General features: G+C 33.3%; 1 protein-coding gene across 2 annotated transcripts in view; it reads left to right on the forward strand.

The window, feature by feature from the left end:
• Window positions 1–19810, forward strand: part of ZNF804A (zinc finger protein 804A) — a 284581-nt gene that overhangs the window by 233417 nt on the left and 31354 nt on the right. Inside the window, exon 2 of one of the 2 annotated variants that reach the window (XM_066345983.1) lies at window positions 13322–13465. The exons of the other annotated variant lie outside the window; for it this stretch is intronic. Within the exon in view, the coding sequence (XP_066202080.1) occupies window positions 13322–13465 (144 nt within the window). The remainder of the gene's footprint in view (window positions 1–13321; window positions 13466–19810) is intronic. 2 annotated transcript variants of the gene reach the window in all.

Genomic DNA, 19810 nt, shown 5'->3' on the forward strand with positions numbered 1-19810 from the left:
ATTGACAATATTTTTAGCAGAATTTTATTTAAAGATTGAGGAAATCATGGTACAAGTGAACAATTGAAAATGCAATGAGTTTTTTCCTTTCATAAAGTATTTTCAGTTATGCTTGCCTCAATAATTTTCTCTATATACATATTTTCCCTTTGAACCCTGTCATCGAATCATCTCGGTGAAATTTCCTCCCAATCTTTTATATATTTTGTTCCATTTATGCCTATATGTTTCTTCCCAAGAGCTATAGAAATGTGAAATTTCTCAACTTGTACAGCTGAAGCAAGTCCTGGCTTTTCCTCATGTAAGCTCACTCTAGGGACACTTATGAAGAAGTGGTGGTAAAGATACCTCTGCTTTCACCACAAACAATCCCTCCCAGTATATGCTAAGTAAATATTGTAATTTTACTAAGCAGAATTCCAATTCCATATATTAAAATGATATTGTCTTACTACAGTTTGATAAGTGTTTAATTGCAGTTACATTTTATGAATGTTTTTAAATCATCATACTGTTCTATGATCTAATTAATGCAGCTATAATTTATAATACATTATTTCATAAGTTTAGCAATTTACAATGGCTACATAAATTACCATCAATGATCTCTTTAATCTTAGTGTGTAGTTTTATTGAAGCATTTGTATAGCCTTGTATAAACATTATTTAAAATGATATCTTTCTGAAATATACAGCTTGGCCAAAATCGTACATTTAAAAAGACAGGAGGCTTGGCCTTTAAGCTCAGTTGGTTAGAGCATTGTTCTGAAACACTAAGGTTTTGGATTGGATCCCCAGTCAGGACACAAATGGGAGAACAAACAGGAAATGACCAATAAATGCACAACTTAGTGGACAACAAATGAATGCTTCTCTCTCTCATTATCGCTCTCTTTCCCATCTCCTTCTCTCTGTCTCTCTAAAATCAGTCAATAAATAATTTTTTAAAAGGAAAAAAAACAGAATTAAATGTTTTGCAATATTATTATCAGGTATATAAATTTTAATTAAGTCCATTTTTTAACAAAACCTGCTTTATTCTTAAACTTTTAATTTATTTTAAAATCTGTGTTTTGCATAGGTGTGTGTATTTTCTCTTCCGTGTTAATTGTTTTAGGCCACTTCTGATTACTCTGATAGAGAATAGAGTTAGGGGTAGCTTAGAAACAATCAGCTAAAAGTCAGACTCATCATTACCTAGTACAGGATCTCAGGGCAGTTATCTTAACCCCTCCTGCCTTGTTTTCATCATATATAAAATGGGGCTACTGATGTTCATCTAAGGCTAATATTGTCAGGGCTGAGATAATTTGAATGTAGTATTTATTTGTGGTAATTGATACATGCTAATGTTCTTTCCTTTCTCATTCTGTCTTCTCTACCTAAATCTTTGTTGTAAGTTTTTCAAGTTAAAATGCTTCTCTTTGCAAAATAACCCTTTTCTTTTGGATCCTTATAACATATGATTATTTCCAAATGGCCTTTCCCTGCTGTGCTAACAACATATCAAATGCACAGATGATCACTCCCATTTGGAGTTCAAGACAAAGCAGAATTAGGCACAGGGCAGAGCCTGCTGGCAGAAATGGGAGGGAGAGACAGTCTCCACATACTGTTCCTCTTATTATGGAAGCTGTAGTTGCATTATGACTTTGCAGGGTGTCTAGGACCCCCTCTGATGTGACACTTAAAGTGCCACACTTGCTTTTTGAGGAAATATTTTCTGAAAACTCATAAAGGTAAAAAAGTTTTGAAGACTGTTATTTCACCTTATTTTGTTCTCAGCAAGACAGTTTCATTTTGTAGTCAGGATATAAAAAAATTTTTTTTTTAAGAAATGGATGTCTTAGGAAGTAGTAGAACTTGTCTAAAATTAATTAGGAATCTGTCTTTTCATACATACATATATATATATATGTGTGTGTGTGTGTACACACACACACACACATATATATATAGTATTGTTTGGTATTTCAAATGTATTTTTCCACCCAAACAAACAGTGCAGATCACCAGAAACATGGTTCAAAGCTATAAACAACCAATGATATGGAGAACCTTCAAAGTTATAGTTACAGTTTCTTCATTTATTGAACAAATATGTTTCTTGTTAGCTTAGGCACTCTTTGGGGATTAGAGATATGGCAGTGGAAATAAAGATTCTGCCCTTCATAGAACTTAGAGTGGCAAAGAAGACAAACGAGGGAGTGAGAACCCTAATGGTGGAGATGAGACTGCTTAGCAAAATTTCTTGTTTCTACTAAAGAGTCCTCTAAAACACATAGATATTGGTGAGATCATGCTCTTCTCACTCTTCAAAGCTCCTGCCATAGGCTCTGTCAGTAGCTGGTAGTCTTGGAATCCCATTCATAACCCATTAACAGTTACCATTTTCATACACACAGCCCTGGCTTCTGATTGGTAACGCCTGGACTTCTTTCCTGAGAACTTTCTTCAGGTACTAGAAACCAGTTCATCCTTTAGCATAAAACCCCAAAGTTCCAAGTGTAAATGCCTTCTGGAAACTGCCATTAACCAATGCTTTAAGCAATTTGGTAAAGAAATATAACTCCCTTCCCTGTTGATCAAAGCTCTGAGGTTTGGGTTCTCTACTAGGTTCTAGAGTTCTCAGCATAAACAATCTTTATTAACTTCTTCATAACATATTCTTTACTGGGTTCCATTCCTTTAACCTGCATCTTTATAATTAGAATGGGGTGTTTTTGTAGATGACAATAGTCCGGTGTTTTCTAATCGATTCTGACATTCATTGTTTTTTAATCAGTTTATTAGGCTTTGCACATTTAAAGTGATTATTTATATAGTTGATGTAATAGGTATTATGTTTGTATTTATTTTCTATTTGTTGAATTTATTCTTTGTTTCTATCTCCTATAGTCTTTGCCTTCTCTGTTTTGTTTTGTTTTTTAATTTTTATTTATTCATTTTAGATAGATGGCAGGAGAGAGAGAGAGAGAGAGAGAGAGAGAGAGAGAGAGGAGGAGGAACCATCAACTCCCATATGTGCCTTGACCGGGCAAGCCCAGGGTTTTGAACCCACGACTTCAGCATTCCAGGTTAATGCTTTATCCACCGTGCCACCACAGGCCAGGCCCCTACTATGTTTTTAATTGAATAATATGTAATTTGATTTTATCTCTTCTTTTACAATATTATCTTATTTTTAATACATTTTAATAATTCATCTAGAGTTTACAATATACATATTCACTAAGTTAAGTTCACTTTCATGTAACACTATACCATTTGACATGTAGTTTAGGTACCTTACAAGAGAGTATTTCTAATTCTTCATTTCTTTCTGACATTGCTGTGATTCATTTACTTATCATATGCTATAATTATCCAGTTTATTTTTAGTATTTTCCTTTAAACAAAGTTAACTTTGTGATTGATTAAGAACAAACTGTATGGTGGTTAACAGATAGACAGAGGAGATAGGAGGAGGACAATGAGGGTAAAGTGGGTCAAATATATAGTGACAAAAAGTCTAGACTTGGCACAATGCAATATACATAAGACATATTATAAAACTGTATACTTAAAACTTACACATTGCTTTTAACCAATGTTACCCCAATAAATTTAATTTAAAATAACATATATTTATATGTATAGAATATAGATAAAATCATATTAATTTTATATTATGTATATATAAAATCATTTTAATTTATTCATTGTCTAACAGTTTTCCTATGTAATTTTCTTCATAGAGAACTTCAATAGTTTTTGTGGGTAGATTTATTGGTGGTAAATTCACTCAGTTTTGTTTGGCTGAGAAAGTCTATTTTTATTTCTTTTTTAAGGTATAATTTTTCTGGATATAAATCTAGGTTGGTGTTGTGTTTTTTGTTTTGTTCTTATATTTTCTTTCAATGTTTTAAATATTTGAAACCACCATTTCCAGTATCTTCTGATTTGCATGGCTTCTGATGAAAAATCTGTTATACTTCTTATCTTTAGTTGTCCATAACTAAGCCATTTTTTTCTGTTTTAAAATGTGAATTCAAGATTGTCTCTTTGTTTTTGGTTTCCTGCTGTATAAGTATGATATGGCTAGATGTTGTATTGTTATTTATATTATTTTGATATTTGCTATTTATATTATTTTTATATCTGCTATTAATGTAAAAAAATTTTCATCCATTATTATTACTTCAGTTATTTCTTTCACTTTATTGTCTCTCTCTTCTCCTCTGGCATTCCAAATACACATGTAACTTTTGACATTTTCCCACAGTTCTCAGATGTTCTTCTATTTTGTTTTCCTTCTTCATTATATTCTCTTTGTAATTTAACTTGATAAGATTATATTGAAAGATCTTTAAGTTCATAGATTCTGTCCTCAGCTATCCTGTGTCTACTGATGAGTCCATTAAAGGAATTCTTTATTTCATTAAAGTGTTTTTCGTTTCTATCATTTTTTAATTATTTCTTAGAATGTTTCTTTCTCTGTGTTTGTATAACACATCTAATTTTGCATGTTTTTTTGCCTTATCCCCTAGAGACATTCATGCATTAATTACAGTTATTTTAATGTCCCTCACTGATAATTTCTATTGATATATCTGTGTAATATCTGAAACCTGAGCCTTTTTTCCTAGTACCTCTCTTTTCTATTCAACCCTGTTTTTATTTTCTTACCTTTCAGAATATTTTGTAATTTTCTGTTGAAACCTAGAGGTGTATAGGTAATAGGAAATGAGATAAAAAGGCATTTAGTATATTTTTGTTCATCTGTCTCGGTGTTGGGCTATGTCTAATGTTTCCTGTAGTTATATGTACAAGAGGTTTACAACTTCTCTAGTGTTTGTGATTGTGTATATCCTTTTAACTTTGTGCTCCCCTCTGTATACCTTCACAGTGAGAGTATGAATTGTTCAACTGTTTCATTTCTAATCTACTGTTATACTGGAGCCTTGCTAACATTTAGGGAGAAGGAAGCTTTCTGTGACATTTTTGGTTAGACAGTAATCTTTTAATGTGTCTGTGCTTCAGTGCTATGACTGTCATATATGTCTCCACTGGGATATAGCTTTTTTCTTTCTGCCTTCTACAGGCCCCTACTCCATTTAATGGCTATAGAATTTTCACTCTATTTTCTTGAAGCCATGACCTCTGTTGAGAATATGACCCTCATGACTTAGGTGAGACAGAAAGATTGTAGAAAAAGTAAATTACTTTCCTTGGTTAGAAAAAGTTCTTTGATTCGAGATGTGGAAATACTCTGTACATTGGAGTAGTTCTTAGTTATAGAGGAGAGGTTTTTTGTTTTGTTTTGTTTTGTTTTTAATTTCAAAATAGTTATTTTTCCCATCCAAATTCCAGGGACACAAGAACCTCTTCCTCAGATTATTATCTGAGTGGGGTTCATGAAATGGAAGCCTATGAAAGTTTTTTGGGGTCCTTCTGAGGTACAACCACCAAGAGTTTATGTTTCACACACTATACTATGGTTGATCTATAGAAATTCATCAGTGTTAACATTTAGTTCATGGTTCTAGCAGTTTCTAACTCAGGTAAGCAGATATCAGTTGTATCTCTGAGTGTGCTTATCTCTCCAGGTTTTGAAGGGATGTTTCACCCTGTGACCTCTGTTCTATAACAGTTCTAAGAAAAATAACTGATTTTCATTTCCCATAGATTGTTCTTATTGAAAGTACAAGAGTGGTGATTTTCCAGCTCTGTACATGTCAGAGCTGAAACCAGAATATTTACAAGCTTCCTGTTCTGTCTTACTTCACAACTACTCTACTGTTTCCTGAGAACTCAAATAAGTCACTTAAAATCAGGTCCTTATCTCATTGTCTATTTGTGGGAGAACTCAAGCTAGGATAATCAGTAAGACAATTTACTAGAGAAACTGCTCTGTCTTACTCTAGATTACTGTTACAACTGAGACAGTAACAAATATGTCTGCAATCATTATATACCTTTCTTCCACCTTACAGAGAAAATAGTTGTTGCCAGAAAACAAGTTCCCTAAATTACTGCAACTCAGATTACACACTGGAACTTTTTGCAGAATCTATTAATATAGAATTCCCATGTTGGAATTGTACATATGATTGTATATAAATGAACTAGAATCCTATATACCACAGCTACCATTCAGTTCAGAAAACCTCCTATATTTTTTTCTGGTTTGCTTTGAAAGTGCAATCCCTCACAGCCTTGCTGTGTGCACAGGAAGACTGTATAGCACTGTTCATTTCTAACCTGACATTAATGCATGTTGTCCCTTAAATCTTTTCAAATGTGAAGGGAAAAGTTTAATTCAGGCCTTCTATATTTTCTCAAATTGTACTAAATACTGGTTTAAATTAACCAGGGAGTCTAACAAGTACAAGTTACAGGCTAGGACTTTTTCTAGGATCCATGGATGGAAAATAAACAGATGCCTGCAAGATGCATCATCTTGATGATGAGGACAGTGCAGTGAGATAGACAAGACTGTCTTTTGACAGCTGAGGCTTGGCGGGTAGGGGTGGGGAGTCAATCCTTATTTTATGTGAACAGGTTATTTTGAGAGAGAGAGAGACAGGAACATTGAGCTGTTCCCGAATGTGCCCTGACAAGGGATCGAACTGGTAACCTCCATGCTCCAGGACAATGTTCCAACCAACTGAGCTATCCAGCCAAGGCTTAATTTAATAGTGAGACAGAGAGAGTAAGGGAGAGAGAAGGGAGGCAGAAAGAGGAGCATTTGTTGTTCCACTAAGTTGTGCATTTTTTTGGTTGCTTCCTGTGTGTGCCCTGACCAGGGATCAAACCCACAACCTTGTTATTTCAGGACTATGCTCTTAACCGACTGAGTTAACTGGCCAGGGCATATGTGAACAGGTTCTGAGGTAAGAAACCATGCCAAGTGGTTTTCCAGTGGTTATCACTAAATTATCACAGACTAGAAATGGATAAAACCTTATGAATAAACTCTTGCCTTGGAACTAATTCTGAAAGAAGTTATCAGTTTTGAGAAACAACTTTACTTGTTTCAATTCTTGTAAATGTGTATATTAGGGTATACTTTTCCCTTGCTGCACCTAGTTTACCTTGCCAGAGTTGTCCATAAAGATAGGATATTCAATATACTGTCTTTTCAGTATTCAGTCTCTGCCTTCACCTTTGATGGTGGTGTAGATGAGTTTGCATTTCTGTGGAATCCTTTAAAAAAAACTCTCATATTTAAATGTACATTTTTATTAAAATTCTAAAGTACATTTTATTATAATTATGTTCAGTACATCTGTGACTTGATAAAATGTGTCTTTTTGACTCAATCCTTAGTTGTACTCTCTATATTCCTCAAAACCATCTTGTTATACATTCTTCAGCCTTCGAGATGATAGAATTTAGCCTTTTAGAACAGGATGACATATATTTTTAGACAACAACACAGTATTTTACCACCTTGAATGGTGGCCCTCTTGCCTAACAAGGAAAGGATTTAAACCAGATAAAGACTAACATTAGATTTTCAGCATCCCTCCTTTTTTCCTCCATCTCTTCCATTTTACTACCTGGGCTTTCAGACTGCGCTGCCCAAGGTGTTCTACAACTGTGTTCTCCCTGAATAAGCTTTATTAAAAGGAGAGATAAAAGTGGGAAAGAAGTCAGAGAATAAAGTGTCTCTTTTCTAGAACGGTGATAAGAGATGTCAAATTTGAGAAAATAGTATGTTAGCCGAGTTCTGCCAGAAGTGAATGTTTCCTGCAAGCCTCTGGTGTGAGAACATTCCATGGAGAGTAAATAACAAGTTAAGAGTCAAAGTGGTTATACAGTTAAGAAACCTTCAGAAACATTAAGGAAATAAAGGTGACTAAAGCAAAGTGAGATAAAGAAAAGAGAGAATGATAGAAAAGACAACAGAGATGTAGCCAGGTAGCCAGTGGAGTAGGAAGTGTTGGTCATTTTAAGTATACTTACTCTAATAGTGATGGAGGATTTGGGGAGAGTTTTGAACTAAGAATAATATCATTTCAAATTTTTTCTAGAAAATGTAGCTTCTCAGCAAAACATTCAAACACAAAATACTTATCATCTTAGTCCAGTTCTTAAGCCTAGGATAAAGGCTTTTGTACAGGTAGTTTATTTGGGAAATGACCCAGGAAGGAGGAATGAAGTTCCAAGAAAGTAGAACAAGGGAGAAAGAAAAACTACTATCATGATGAATATTTGCCTGTGGATTCTTAGAAGGGTGTCTAAGAAAATGTCTGCCTGATAGATAAGAGAGGAAATATTTAACTTTGAGTTCCTACTCTCCACAGTGGCCCAAGAGAAACTTCTATGATACTTACTCCTCAGCACTTGTGGGCTGTGAATTTCCTAGTCTGGATTAGGATCCCTCAAGCTCTGATATCATGAGTCAGAGAAGTTCCCTGGACAAGGAAGGAAAAATGTCTCGGCAGACTGTAGCAAAATTCAGTAAGGTGGTGGGTGCTACATGCAGCAGCAGGAGACAGTTTCAGAATCAATCATTTAAATAATGACTGACACAAAAGATATGGCCCAGAAGATGTGCACTACTTTATAGGAAGTATATATAAGCTGTAGATCTCCAAAATTAATGTCTTATCTGGATAATCTGCTAGGAGAGTACAGTTTTGTGATCTTTTTAAATTTTTTTATTACAGTCAAAATTTAACAAAGGATATTTGCTTCCTGTCTTTAAAGATACTCTAATAAAATTTACCCTGCATATAAATAACTAAGATGCTTTTAGTTTTGATGGAGTAATAGGGGAAAGTATTTTGTGTTAATGGCATACAAATGCTACTTTTTAGCATCAAAAATAATTATATACATATATTAACAGTGCCTCATCTATTTATAGCTGTGCAATTTTAACTACTTTAAATAGATTATCTAGCAGGAAGATCAAGATGTAATATATATTACAAGTATAATTTAGCCATGATAATTTGTATATGGCAGAACTTGGCATTAGCTCTAAAGACATTCTCTAAATGACTGGATGCCACAAACTCAAGCATGAGCACGACTATCTTAATCATACTGTATTCTCCATTCTGCTTGCTTTTTATATAAATCAAAAAAAAGAGAGAGCTAATATTCTTTATTACTATTTATTTAGTGTCTACCAATATTGGACTCTTTCAAGTTCTAGAATTAAAACAGGAAACAAAACAGGTACAAATCCTTGTTCTCACTGAGCTCACACTCTTCAGGGAAAGTTATTCAAGTGTACCAAGTTACAGGTATCTTTTAAGAGAGGTTGAATATGTTATGCTGAAGTCACTGTGCAATGCATTATTCTGAAAAAGAACATTTTCTCCCATCAAAGTCCTACTTTGGTACTATTTATTGTTAATATGCAGTGGATTGAATGGGTCTGAAACTGTAATTGATCTGTTAAAATTTCTGTCTTAATTAACTAATCTGCAAAAAAAAAAAAGGCACTACAAGTTATTAAAGTATATTACAAAAATTCCGGACTTGATAACTTTGGAGTTGTATGCTGCTTTCCTGAAAGTAAGAATTTAAATTTACAGCTTTAGGTCTATGTCAAATGCAATGGGTTTGGATGACCTGACTATCTGTAAGCAGTTATCCTTGTGCTCTTCTCTTTCTGCCATCCCACTCAGTGAGACATTACAGAAATTAGGTACATAGTTAAACAAAATGGCTTCGCCAGATAGAGAGGAGGACATTTAAAGTGGACATATGTGAGTAGCTATGCTCTTCTTTCATCTTATTCAAATGTGTTTCTTACCTTCAGCAGTGGGATGGCTGTGTTAAATATGTACCATTGTGCTTTATGTCAGTCCATGCCCTATCCAATATTACACACAATGGCGATGAAGAGGGGGCATGGGACCTCAGGGCATGTCAGTCTAACAGGAGCTGGTTTTGTTTTCATATATTTTTAAGTGTATAATCAATGATGATACATATAATTCCTATGCCTTATGATACAGATATAATGACCAATCCTTTTATTCTACTAACATTTTTTAGAATACAGCCCCAACTCATTATTATTGAAAGTTCCAATCCAAACAACTTTAATATTATGTAATCTATTTCAACCTAAGCTTCCACAAGGCTCTGTTTCTTTTAAAATCTTACAGAAAGATTTGAGAGAGAGCAAGAGAACAAACAGGTGTCTAAATGTTAACAGTGATTTTAAGTGAAAGTCAAATGAGTTTATTATCATATTATTTTTGTAATATTTCTATGCTTTTGAACATTTTGTTTCAAAATGCAAAGTATAATTTAAAATTTTTCTGGAAAATAAATTTTAATAAATAAAACAAAAATAAAGAAGCCCTAGGGAATAAAATAAACAACTTCAGATGATGGTAGTAAACTGTCTATTTGAATCCTGTTTTGAATAAATTAATTTAAAATATTAGATAATTGTAGTCATTTGAACACAGTGATTGGATTTTTGATTATAGTAAGGAATGATTGATGTTTTCTTATTGTTTGTTTAGATCTGATGTTGTTTTATTAGTTCAGTAATGAGGTTTTTAAGAGGTCCTAATTTGGCAATACATACTAAAATATTTACAGATAACTTGGGAATTTCCTTAAAAACTATCTAGGGCAGAGAAGAGAGTGTGAGTAAGGCTAATAGAAAATAAAACAAGGTTGGCTTGGAGTTGATGATTGTTGAAGCTGAGTGGTTGTTATACTGTCCTCTCCTCTGTTTTCTGTGCTTAAAAGTTTCAACATAAGGAAATGTTATGGCCAGATTAGTTGCTTCATCACCAGGAAAATGAGGTGATGTCTAGAATAAACGCCATTATAATTTTAATCAGTAGTAATTGAGTTAATACATCCAAACTATCTTACTCTATGACTGACCATAAATAAACCTTGAAAAAGGTTAACTATTATTTTCAGATTTGTTTTTCTCTTCAAATCAAGGCTGATACCAATTTTTTTTGAAGAATATGCTTTACCTCATTTTGTCAGTTTGCTTTACTCAAAGACTGCCCACTTTTGTAAAAAGAATAAGTACTAACGAATTATTGCTCCTCTTGAAGAATATAAATCTTAAGAAGAAAAATAAACATGTCATAATAAGCAATAACTAAATATTTAAAGAGAAAAGTAGCTTAACTTTAATCATAATTAATGGAAAAATTAATTACTTTGCAAAGAAATTGCTGTTCAAGAATATTGTTTGGAGAGCTAATTCAGCTTTGAACCAAAATTGCTGCCATAATTACTCATATTGACTGAAATTTTAACTCTGCCCTGCACATTTTAGCCACGAAATCATAATACTTGTCTCTCTTAAATTGGCTAATCCATAAAATGTTTTGAAGATTTTGTAAAATTCAGTAAACAGTTTATATGTATATGATTCATGTTCATATTTTTAGACTAACACTAACCTTTTTTAGTATATTGGAAGTTATAAAAAATAGAGACTATTCCATAAATCTACGAAGAAATGCCTGCCCTGTGATGGGGCAGTGGATGAGGCATCGACTTGGAATGCTGACCTCACTGGTTCCGAACCCGGGGCTTGCCGGGTCTGGGCACATACGTGAAGCAGTTGGAGTCAATGCTGCCTGCGCTTCTGCCCTGCCTTTCCTTTGCTCTCATTTCTCTCTCTGAAATCAATAAAATCTTTTTTAAAAGTCTACCAAGAAATGGTAAATTAATTCTTAAAATTGATGAAATCATGTAGCAATTTAAGTGCTTTTGCACTTTATCAACTCTTGTTATGCAGTTGATAAAACTAATAAAACATAACAATAGATTAATGTCTTTAAAGTAAGAGAGTAGACAGTGTATTTATAAATAATGAAAAATGTATTTACCCATTACTACAAATTTTTATACTGCAAAGTAAACAAACAAATCATGGTGAAAGTTATGGTATGTGATGTGTACACAACTATATAGTATAATAATGTAAGGCAAGTTATTGTCATTCATTGAATTACAATTAGTAAACCACTTTTAAATTTTGTAGAAGTAATTTAAACATTCAAACAACTCAAATATAGCCTCTATATTTGGTAAAAGGACAACTGTCATTGTCACAGAGAAGACTGACATTTCACCACCATATCCCCGTGCCTGTGAGAGTGTCTTATATAGTAGCATAGAAGAGACCTGGATATGTAATTACTGTGGATTTTATAGGAGTTGAGTGTGAGAAAATCTGTAAATGAAAAGTGTAATATATTCTGAGGTAGGGTTTGAAGTTTAGGTCTTCTTCATGTCAGCACTTCAAAGAAAGACTTGGACAGTGTTTCAACATGTAAAATGTATTCATGTCTGGCAATGTTAACATTTCAGAGGCATGCAATAGCAAGTACATTTAGAAAACCTAAAAGCCAGTCAAACATTTTGCTCTTTTATGATTTGTAAATGAAAGCTAATGATAACTGACTACATTTTTTTCACCTTTTCTAGGGTTTGATTATGTATCCATTTTTATTTATGATGAAAGCAATCTGCTTATAAGTATAATCCTTTTCAATTTAGGTAAATAACTGGCAGAAAATAATCTTATTTTTTTAATATTAAAGAATATTTGAAAGTTCAGACTTAATTGATATGAATCAAAATAAAAAGATTAGTCAAATGAAATCCAGTCATGATAACTATGTTACTATATAGATAATTAAGGAAACAACTAGCAAACAAAAAATACCAAACTTGAATATTGATGTACCCATGTGGACTTTGTCAAAGAAGACACATTTTAAATTTGTTCAGAGTTTAGAAGTGTTGTATTAACTATACTGGTGCCAGAAACTGACAGTTGAATCAACATAGCTATATAATTTTCTTTTATTTTTTCTATACTGTCATAACATAGCAACTTATTCAAGCAAGGGCTTCTATTCTTTTCTACGGTTTGTTTTCTTCTCTATATTTCTTCTATTCATTTATTTTGGCTGCTGCTGTTAATCTTTTATTTTCTTTTATTTAAATGTATATATTTATTTTTAAAGAGAGAGAAAATGGAGTAGAGAGAGTGAGAAAGAGAGAAACATTGATTTGTTATTTCACTTATTTATGCATTCATTGGTTGATTCTTGTATGTGCCCTGATCAGGGATTGAACCTGCAAGCTTGGCCTATCAGAACAGCATTCTGATCAACTAAGCTAACCGGACAGGGTCTCTTTTATTTTCTCTAACTCATAAATTCTTCTAACGTGGCTTTTTAGTATTTGCTTTCTTGTTCTGGTTGTCTGTTAAATTCTGTTTCTTACTCTAATTATTATACTATGGTCAACAACCATCAGAACAAAGTAAACTCAGAGGAGAGCTAATTACTTCCTTCTCTGAAATTTTATTTTTAAGGATTATGCTGAGAAGGAGAACACCATAGCAAAAGCTCTAGAAGACCTGAAGGCCAATTTTTACTGTGAACTCTGTGACAAGCAGTATTATAAGCATCAGGAATTTGACAATCACATTAATTCATATGACCATGCTCACAAACAGGTAAGAAATGTCCAAAAATATCTGGTTTTTTGAACTTTTGTATTAATTTGACTAGATGAATAAGATATTTTAATTTTTTTGTTATACATTTTAAAAACATTCTGGGATGAATCATAGCAAAAAATAGTTTTTTAAGGCACCAAATATAAAGTCTGAAATAAGCAATTGATACAAAGACATTATTCAGTTGCCTTTTAGTGATTGGCAGTATTTTGAAAATTATATTCTATAGGTTGTGATTTGCTTAATATCTTCAAAGTTATAAATTTTTAAATATTTTAATCAGCTAATGATATTTATCAAATATAAAATGTTTGTCATTTTAACTGCCATAAATCATGAAAGGAAAAAAGTTTAGGATGATAAAAATAACAAGGGTTATTGTTTAAATAAGTATTTAATATGTGTATAATTGAGTTTATTTTACTATTATTTCTATTTCCCTATCAATTGTAAATCTAAGATTGATTTTTAATACTTTGTAAAATAAATTTAAACTAGTGATGATGTGAGAGTGAAGTTAATACATATTCCATTTTCATACACTTTACATTTATCAATGCAAGTCTATGTTGATTAGCACACTGATATGATACAGCACTTTAGCAGCCTTAGTTATCACAAAATTATAGATGTTTTCCTTTTTAGCCATTACTACAAATATCATCCACATATCATTTTGGCTGGTATTAAGAAAAAATACATATTTAACCCACAAATTTGCAGTAACTTTAATGTTATTTATTTAGCGTAAGTAAGAAAGATTAGGGAAAAATGACCATAGTAAGTTCCTATGAACCAATTGTATTTATTTTCTTTTGCTGTGATTCCTTTTATTTTCTTATATTAACAAAACTGTGCTTAGGGAGGCTGTCCTAGGGAAAGTTAGTCTTTATTTACATTCACTGCTAATTAATGGCATTTAAAGGGATCTGTCCTAGCCTTTCTTTTTCCTAGTAGGAGTTCCACTGACATGGCAATTAAGGGGAAGGTTTTAATGGAAATATCTTTTATTTTCTTACTTAAAAAAGCATACATTATTGATTGATTCAAGCATTAAAATCCATCAGAAAATAGTATTGATCTCATTTTGCAGTTCCTGGCATTTGTTTTATGAAATGATTCTGGAATGTCGTTCCCTGTGTGACACATCTAACACAGTTGTTTCTCTGATTTTTTCTAAGAACCTAAAAACACAAGATAAGTTACTACACATTTTTTTCTCTGTGTAAACTAGGCATTTGTAAAGGTATGTGTTTGCATGTGTGTTTTAAGAACATCTTACCAGCTATTAACATCTTTTGCTTCATTCAGCCATAGGTGCTACAAGATCAAATTCAGATTTTCACAGGACCTTTCCAGTTCCATATTGTAAATGCAGTTAGGATACTATATACTGTCTACAGATAAAGTAGGGGAACTCAAGCAGAATCTAGGTTGTAATTTTGAAGTCTAGAGGGTCACTTTTAATAATGCCCACCGGCATCAGTCCCTAAGACAGATACAATGCATTATCTAAATCACCATGAATTGAACTCTGGTAGCAGTGTCTTAATTGTTTAACATGAGATAATGTTCTAGTAGCTGAAGAAATATTTAAAATCATGCACTCATCATATACATTTTGACACTATGTAAACATACATTGTATGAATGTTTTAATGCATTTGAAGAGTCAAGATACTTGAGTGCCTCAGGCAGCAGGCTGCATCACGAACTTCTGGTATGGGAGAAGCTTCTCTTTTTTTCTTTCAATATTATTTTGTATTGGTTCCAGGTGTATAGCTTAGTGATTAAACAGTCATATACTTGACATAGTATTCCCCTCAATGTTTCCAGTGCCCAACTGGCCCCCTACATATGTAGTTATTGCAATGCTATTGATTATATTCCCTATGCTGTATTGTATATCCCTGTGACTATTTTTTTTAACTACCAATCTGTACTTATTAATCCCTTCTCATCTTTCACCCAGTTCTTTATGCACTCTGCTCTCTGGCAACCCACCTGTTTTCTCTGTATCTTCTCATCTTCTCCTTCTCTGGTCTCCATGCAGTTCTACATGCACAAACAGAGGGTCTGGACAAGATGACTTTTATTGACCTTTCTGGATCTAAAATTCAAGAAGTCTATATCACCAAGTATAATGCATAGTTAAGGCCTGTATGTTCATCCAGAAATTATCAGTATGTATTTAATTCTCAGTTCCATGTTTCCTAAGTGATTCTCTCATATAAAAAGATTGGAATAGTTTCCAGGGAAGTTATATCATTCTGAATTCTAGTCATTTATATATATTTTTTAAAATGAGAAACTCAGCATCAGGTAAAACGAAGAGATTTTCCTCTAAACCCATTCACCTGCTCATCTGCCCTTAAACTAGAGCAACACCGCTGTTTGCCCTCTTACCTGGCAGCCTGTGGCAATTCAGAGTCATTTTCACTCTAAGCAATTTGTCACACTGATGCTATGAAGAGATAGAAAAGGGAATGATTGCCTTTATTGCTGCTACCCCTCCAACATTTTGAGTTTTGTGCTGGATGCTTCAGCGTGGCTGAAATATCTCGCAAAAGGCACTAAAGTAACCTTCACCCTCCAAGTCAAGATTCAGTGCTTTTTTAGCATGCTGTTTTGTTCTGCTCCGGAGGAAGTCACAGTCAGGCCGAGTTGTTGGAATTCGCTCCTCCTGCGGTAACTTGTATTGCCATAGAAATACAAGTTACGGCTTTAGTCTCAAATTTGAACATTTCCTAACAATTTAAGCTTCTGTTCACTAATCTTATACTTGAAAAAGGAATCACTTCTCGATATTTGGGTGGAAATTTTCATCTGCAAGATATTATTGAAAAGTTAATAAGAAAATATGAGAAACAGGCAAAGCAATGCATAATTAATTTCAAACATTTTCTCTGAGATGTTTCTTGTGAACATTTGTTTGCATCTGCTTACCAAAGGTTTTTATGAGTGGAAATCCTAGTTTGAAGAGAATGAATTGCTATACAGTTTCTGATTCACAAAATTCCAGTTGTAGACAAGTTTAAGTGGTTTCTTACAAGTACTGTGTTTTTTTCTTCCAAACCATTTTGAGGATCAAAACAAGGGAAAAACATACAATTTTCTCATTTATAGAGCCTCCCTGACTTTCTAAAAATGACTGCTCCAGAAGAAACACACATATATGTCTAGTTAATTATAGAACTGTATTGTAATGACATTTCAATTCAAAGCTATAATTTGATAGAATAAAACAGGAGGTTTTGTCCATTCTTGAATTTATTAGATCAATGGCTGTCTATTGAGTCAATCTTCAGAGTAGGTGAAAAATACTGCATTTTAAAAGGAGATTTCTATTTTATGTTACCTAAACATAATTATGCCAGAAAAGAGTAAAAATATAATTTATACATAATGCATTATAAGTAATAAAAAAGTTTCTCTTCACCTTGTGTTTGTTGCCACTAAAATTTTTACTTTTGTAAAACAATATAACAATAAGGAAACCATTTTAGCCCAAGTAATATATCTTTATTTTTATTATAATCATTATTTATTAACTCCTGAAAGTACAGGGTGAGGCAAAAGTAGGCTTACAGTTGTCCATATGGAAAACAATACAATAATAAATAAATAATAATACAACAATAAACTGTTTTATATACTCAGAAGTGTAAACCTACTTTTGCCCCACCTGGAATATTCTTCCTGTAGGTCACATAATGACAGATTGGTGGCTTCAATAAAATGGTATTACTCTGTTGTACTATATTAATTATATTATGTTAATGATGATACTTATATATATTTTATGAGAATATGTCTATTTTGGGAAATAATTTATAGTTTTATTATAAACTTTCTATTATATAGATTGATAAATACATTTTTCCTAACAATAATTTTAAGACAGATTCTGGGAATTACTCATAACAAAATCAAATTTTAAAAAGAAAATTGACACAAAAATTTTTAATATCTAAGGTTAACATAATATAGGAAATTGAGAGTAATATTTAGCTTTGAGCATACTGAAAATCAAATGGAGTAGTATTTTGCTTTGTGTTTCCTGAAAATTAAATTTTTATCTCCTAATCAGATCAAAAAACAAACCATAAATTGTCTACTCAAAAGATTGTCTCATAATACATTTCAATATTCTCCTGGCTTCGATAGAAATTAAGACATCAGTATCTGGGTGTTCTGTCATAGGAGGTGGAGAAGATATAAAACAAAGAATTGGTAATTCCAGTGAATATTAGAATCCCCAGAACAGCTTTAATGAATAGTGATCTCAGAGTATGGTATAGGTCCATGGAAGATATCTATGCTTGAAGCTTTCCAGGTTATTATAATATGAGGCAGGATTGAAAAGAAAAGTAGAGATACCAAGGGTCATGAGGTTGTCATTAAAGTTGCCATCTGATGCTATATCGCATGCTTCCATGGTATAGATACATTGCAAAAGTACATCTCTTCTCATTCCAGAACAATTGTTAAAGAAATATGAGAAAGAAGATGGAGAAAGAAACAAAGACAATAGAGAAAGAAGCAGTTTGGCATATGTATTCTGCTTTCTCCTCAGTAGGCAATGACCTAGATGGGGGAGATGTCTTATAAATGTAGGTGAAAGTAGGAACCCTGGAAAGAAAATGATTTTTGGGTTGCCTGCTCCATACCAATATGAAAATCAGCCAATATTAAAATAAATTTGACATCGGAATGTGTTTAAGCACAAGCCCTGCTGTTTGGTATGTTCAGGAAGCTCTGTTTAAATATACAATGGATAGTGCCCAATTTCCTCTTTGCCTTTTTGGCAACTGGTTTGAGAGCTGGTGATCTTGACATGGAGAGGGAAGAGAGGTATATATAAGCCAATGAACAGGATAGAGGGTATGACTAGATTCACAGATATCTATCTTGCCAATGAAAACTAATATATGGTTTAATTTCAGTCACCTGAATGGGGTCACTGAGATTTAGTGAGAACAAACAAAGGAATAAACCAGGTGTTGACTTCAGAAATGGAGGCAACAACTTTACCTGTGGTTAGAGAAATCAGATATTAAATACAAAAAAAGTATATGGATCTTGGCTGCCAAAAGCTCATATAAGTCCTCTTCAGTGGCACAGTCCCAGAACCTAAGAAGACTTAGCAGGAATAAGGAGAATAAATAGGAAATTGAAGTAATTAACAGTTATTTCAGAAAACTTGTTATCAGTAAATTGTCCATTTAAATATAGGTGTCATTTTCTTTTTTTTACTTTTTTTATTTTTTATTTTTTATTTTTATTTTTGTATTTTTCTGAAGCTGGAAACTGGGAGAGACAGACAGACTCCCGCATGCACCCGACCAGGATCCACCCGGCACCAGGGGGCGATGCTCTGCCCACCAGGGGGTGATGCTCTGCCCCTCCCGGGTGTCGCTCTGTTGCGACCAGAGCCACTCTAGCGCCTGGGGCAGAGGCCAAGGAGCCATCTCCAGCGCCCGGGCCATCTTTGCTCCAATGGAGCCTCGGCTGCGGGAGGGGAAGAGAGAGACAGAGAGGAAGGAGGGGGGGTTGGAGAAGCAAATGGGCGCTTCTCCTATGTGCCCTGGCCGGGAATCGAACCCGGGTCCCCCGTACGCCAGGCCGACGCTCTACCGCTGAGCCAACCGGCCAGGGCCTCATTTTCTTATCTAGTCGGGAATGGCTCAAGTAATGGGAAGGTAATTTATTTAGAAAATAGAGAAGCAAAAATGTCTTTTTACATCTGTGATATAATGTGTAAAAATTTATCACCCACCTAAAAATTTTATCAATGAGCACTTGTCAATTATACAAGCATTTTCATTTTGAAGCTCTGACAATGAGCAAGCAAGCCCAATCAAATTGTCAGGATATTCTAAATTATATCAAATTTGATAAAGAACAAATGAAAAATAAATATTCTATGTAATAGTTTACTTATTATGTTTGCCTGGTAGTTTAATATTTACCTATATTTAGTTTAAGGCAGGCCTACTCATTCAGAAGTCCACCAACTAGAATCTTAGATACAACTAATTTTTAATGATCTAGATGATTTGTATAAGAGAAAATTATGTCTATCTTTTATCCTAAAAGATAATAATGTTTCATGGAGTATTAGAAATAGAAAAAAAAATAATGAAAGCAAAAAATGTACAGATATATTTGTGTGTATATGGTTATATATATTAAAATCCATCTGCAATCTTCCTTTGTCTAGGACTACAAATATTTGCAGTCTTGGCAATTCGAGGTTGAAAGTGCTATAAGTAATTCATATCTCTGTGAGCAGATATGACAAAGGAGAATTTTGGCAATCTTTAACTCCTCATCTATGTA

The sequence above is a fragment of the Saccopteryx leptura genome, chromosome 7 (assembly GCF_036850995.1).
Source record: "Saccopteryx leptura isolate mSacLep1 chromosome 7, mSacLep1_pri_phased_curated, whole genome shotgun sequence".
Lineage (NCBI taxonomy): Eukaryota > Metazoa > Chordata > Mammalia > Chiroptera > Emballonuridae > Saccopteryx > Saccopteryx leptura.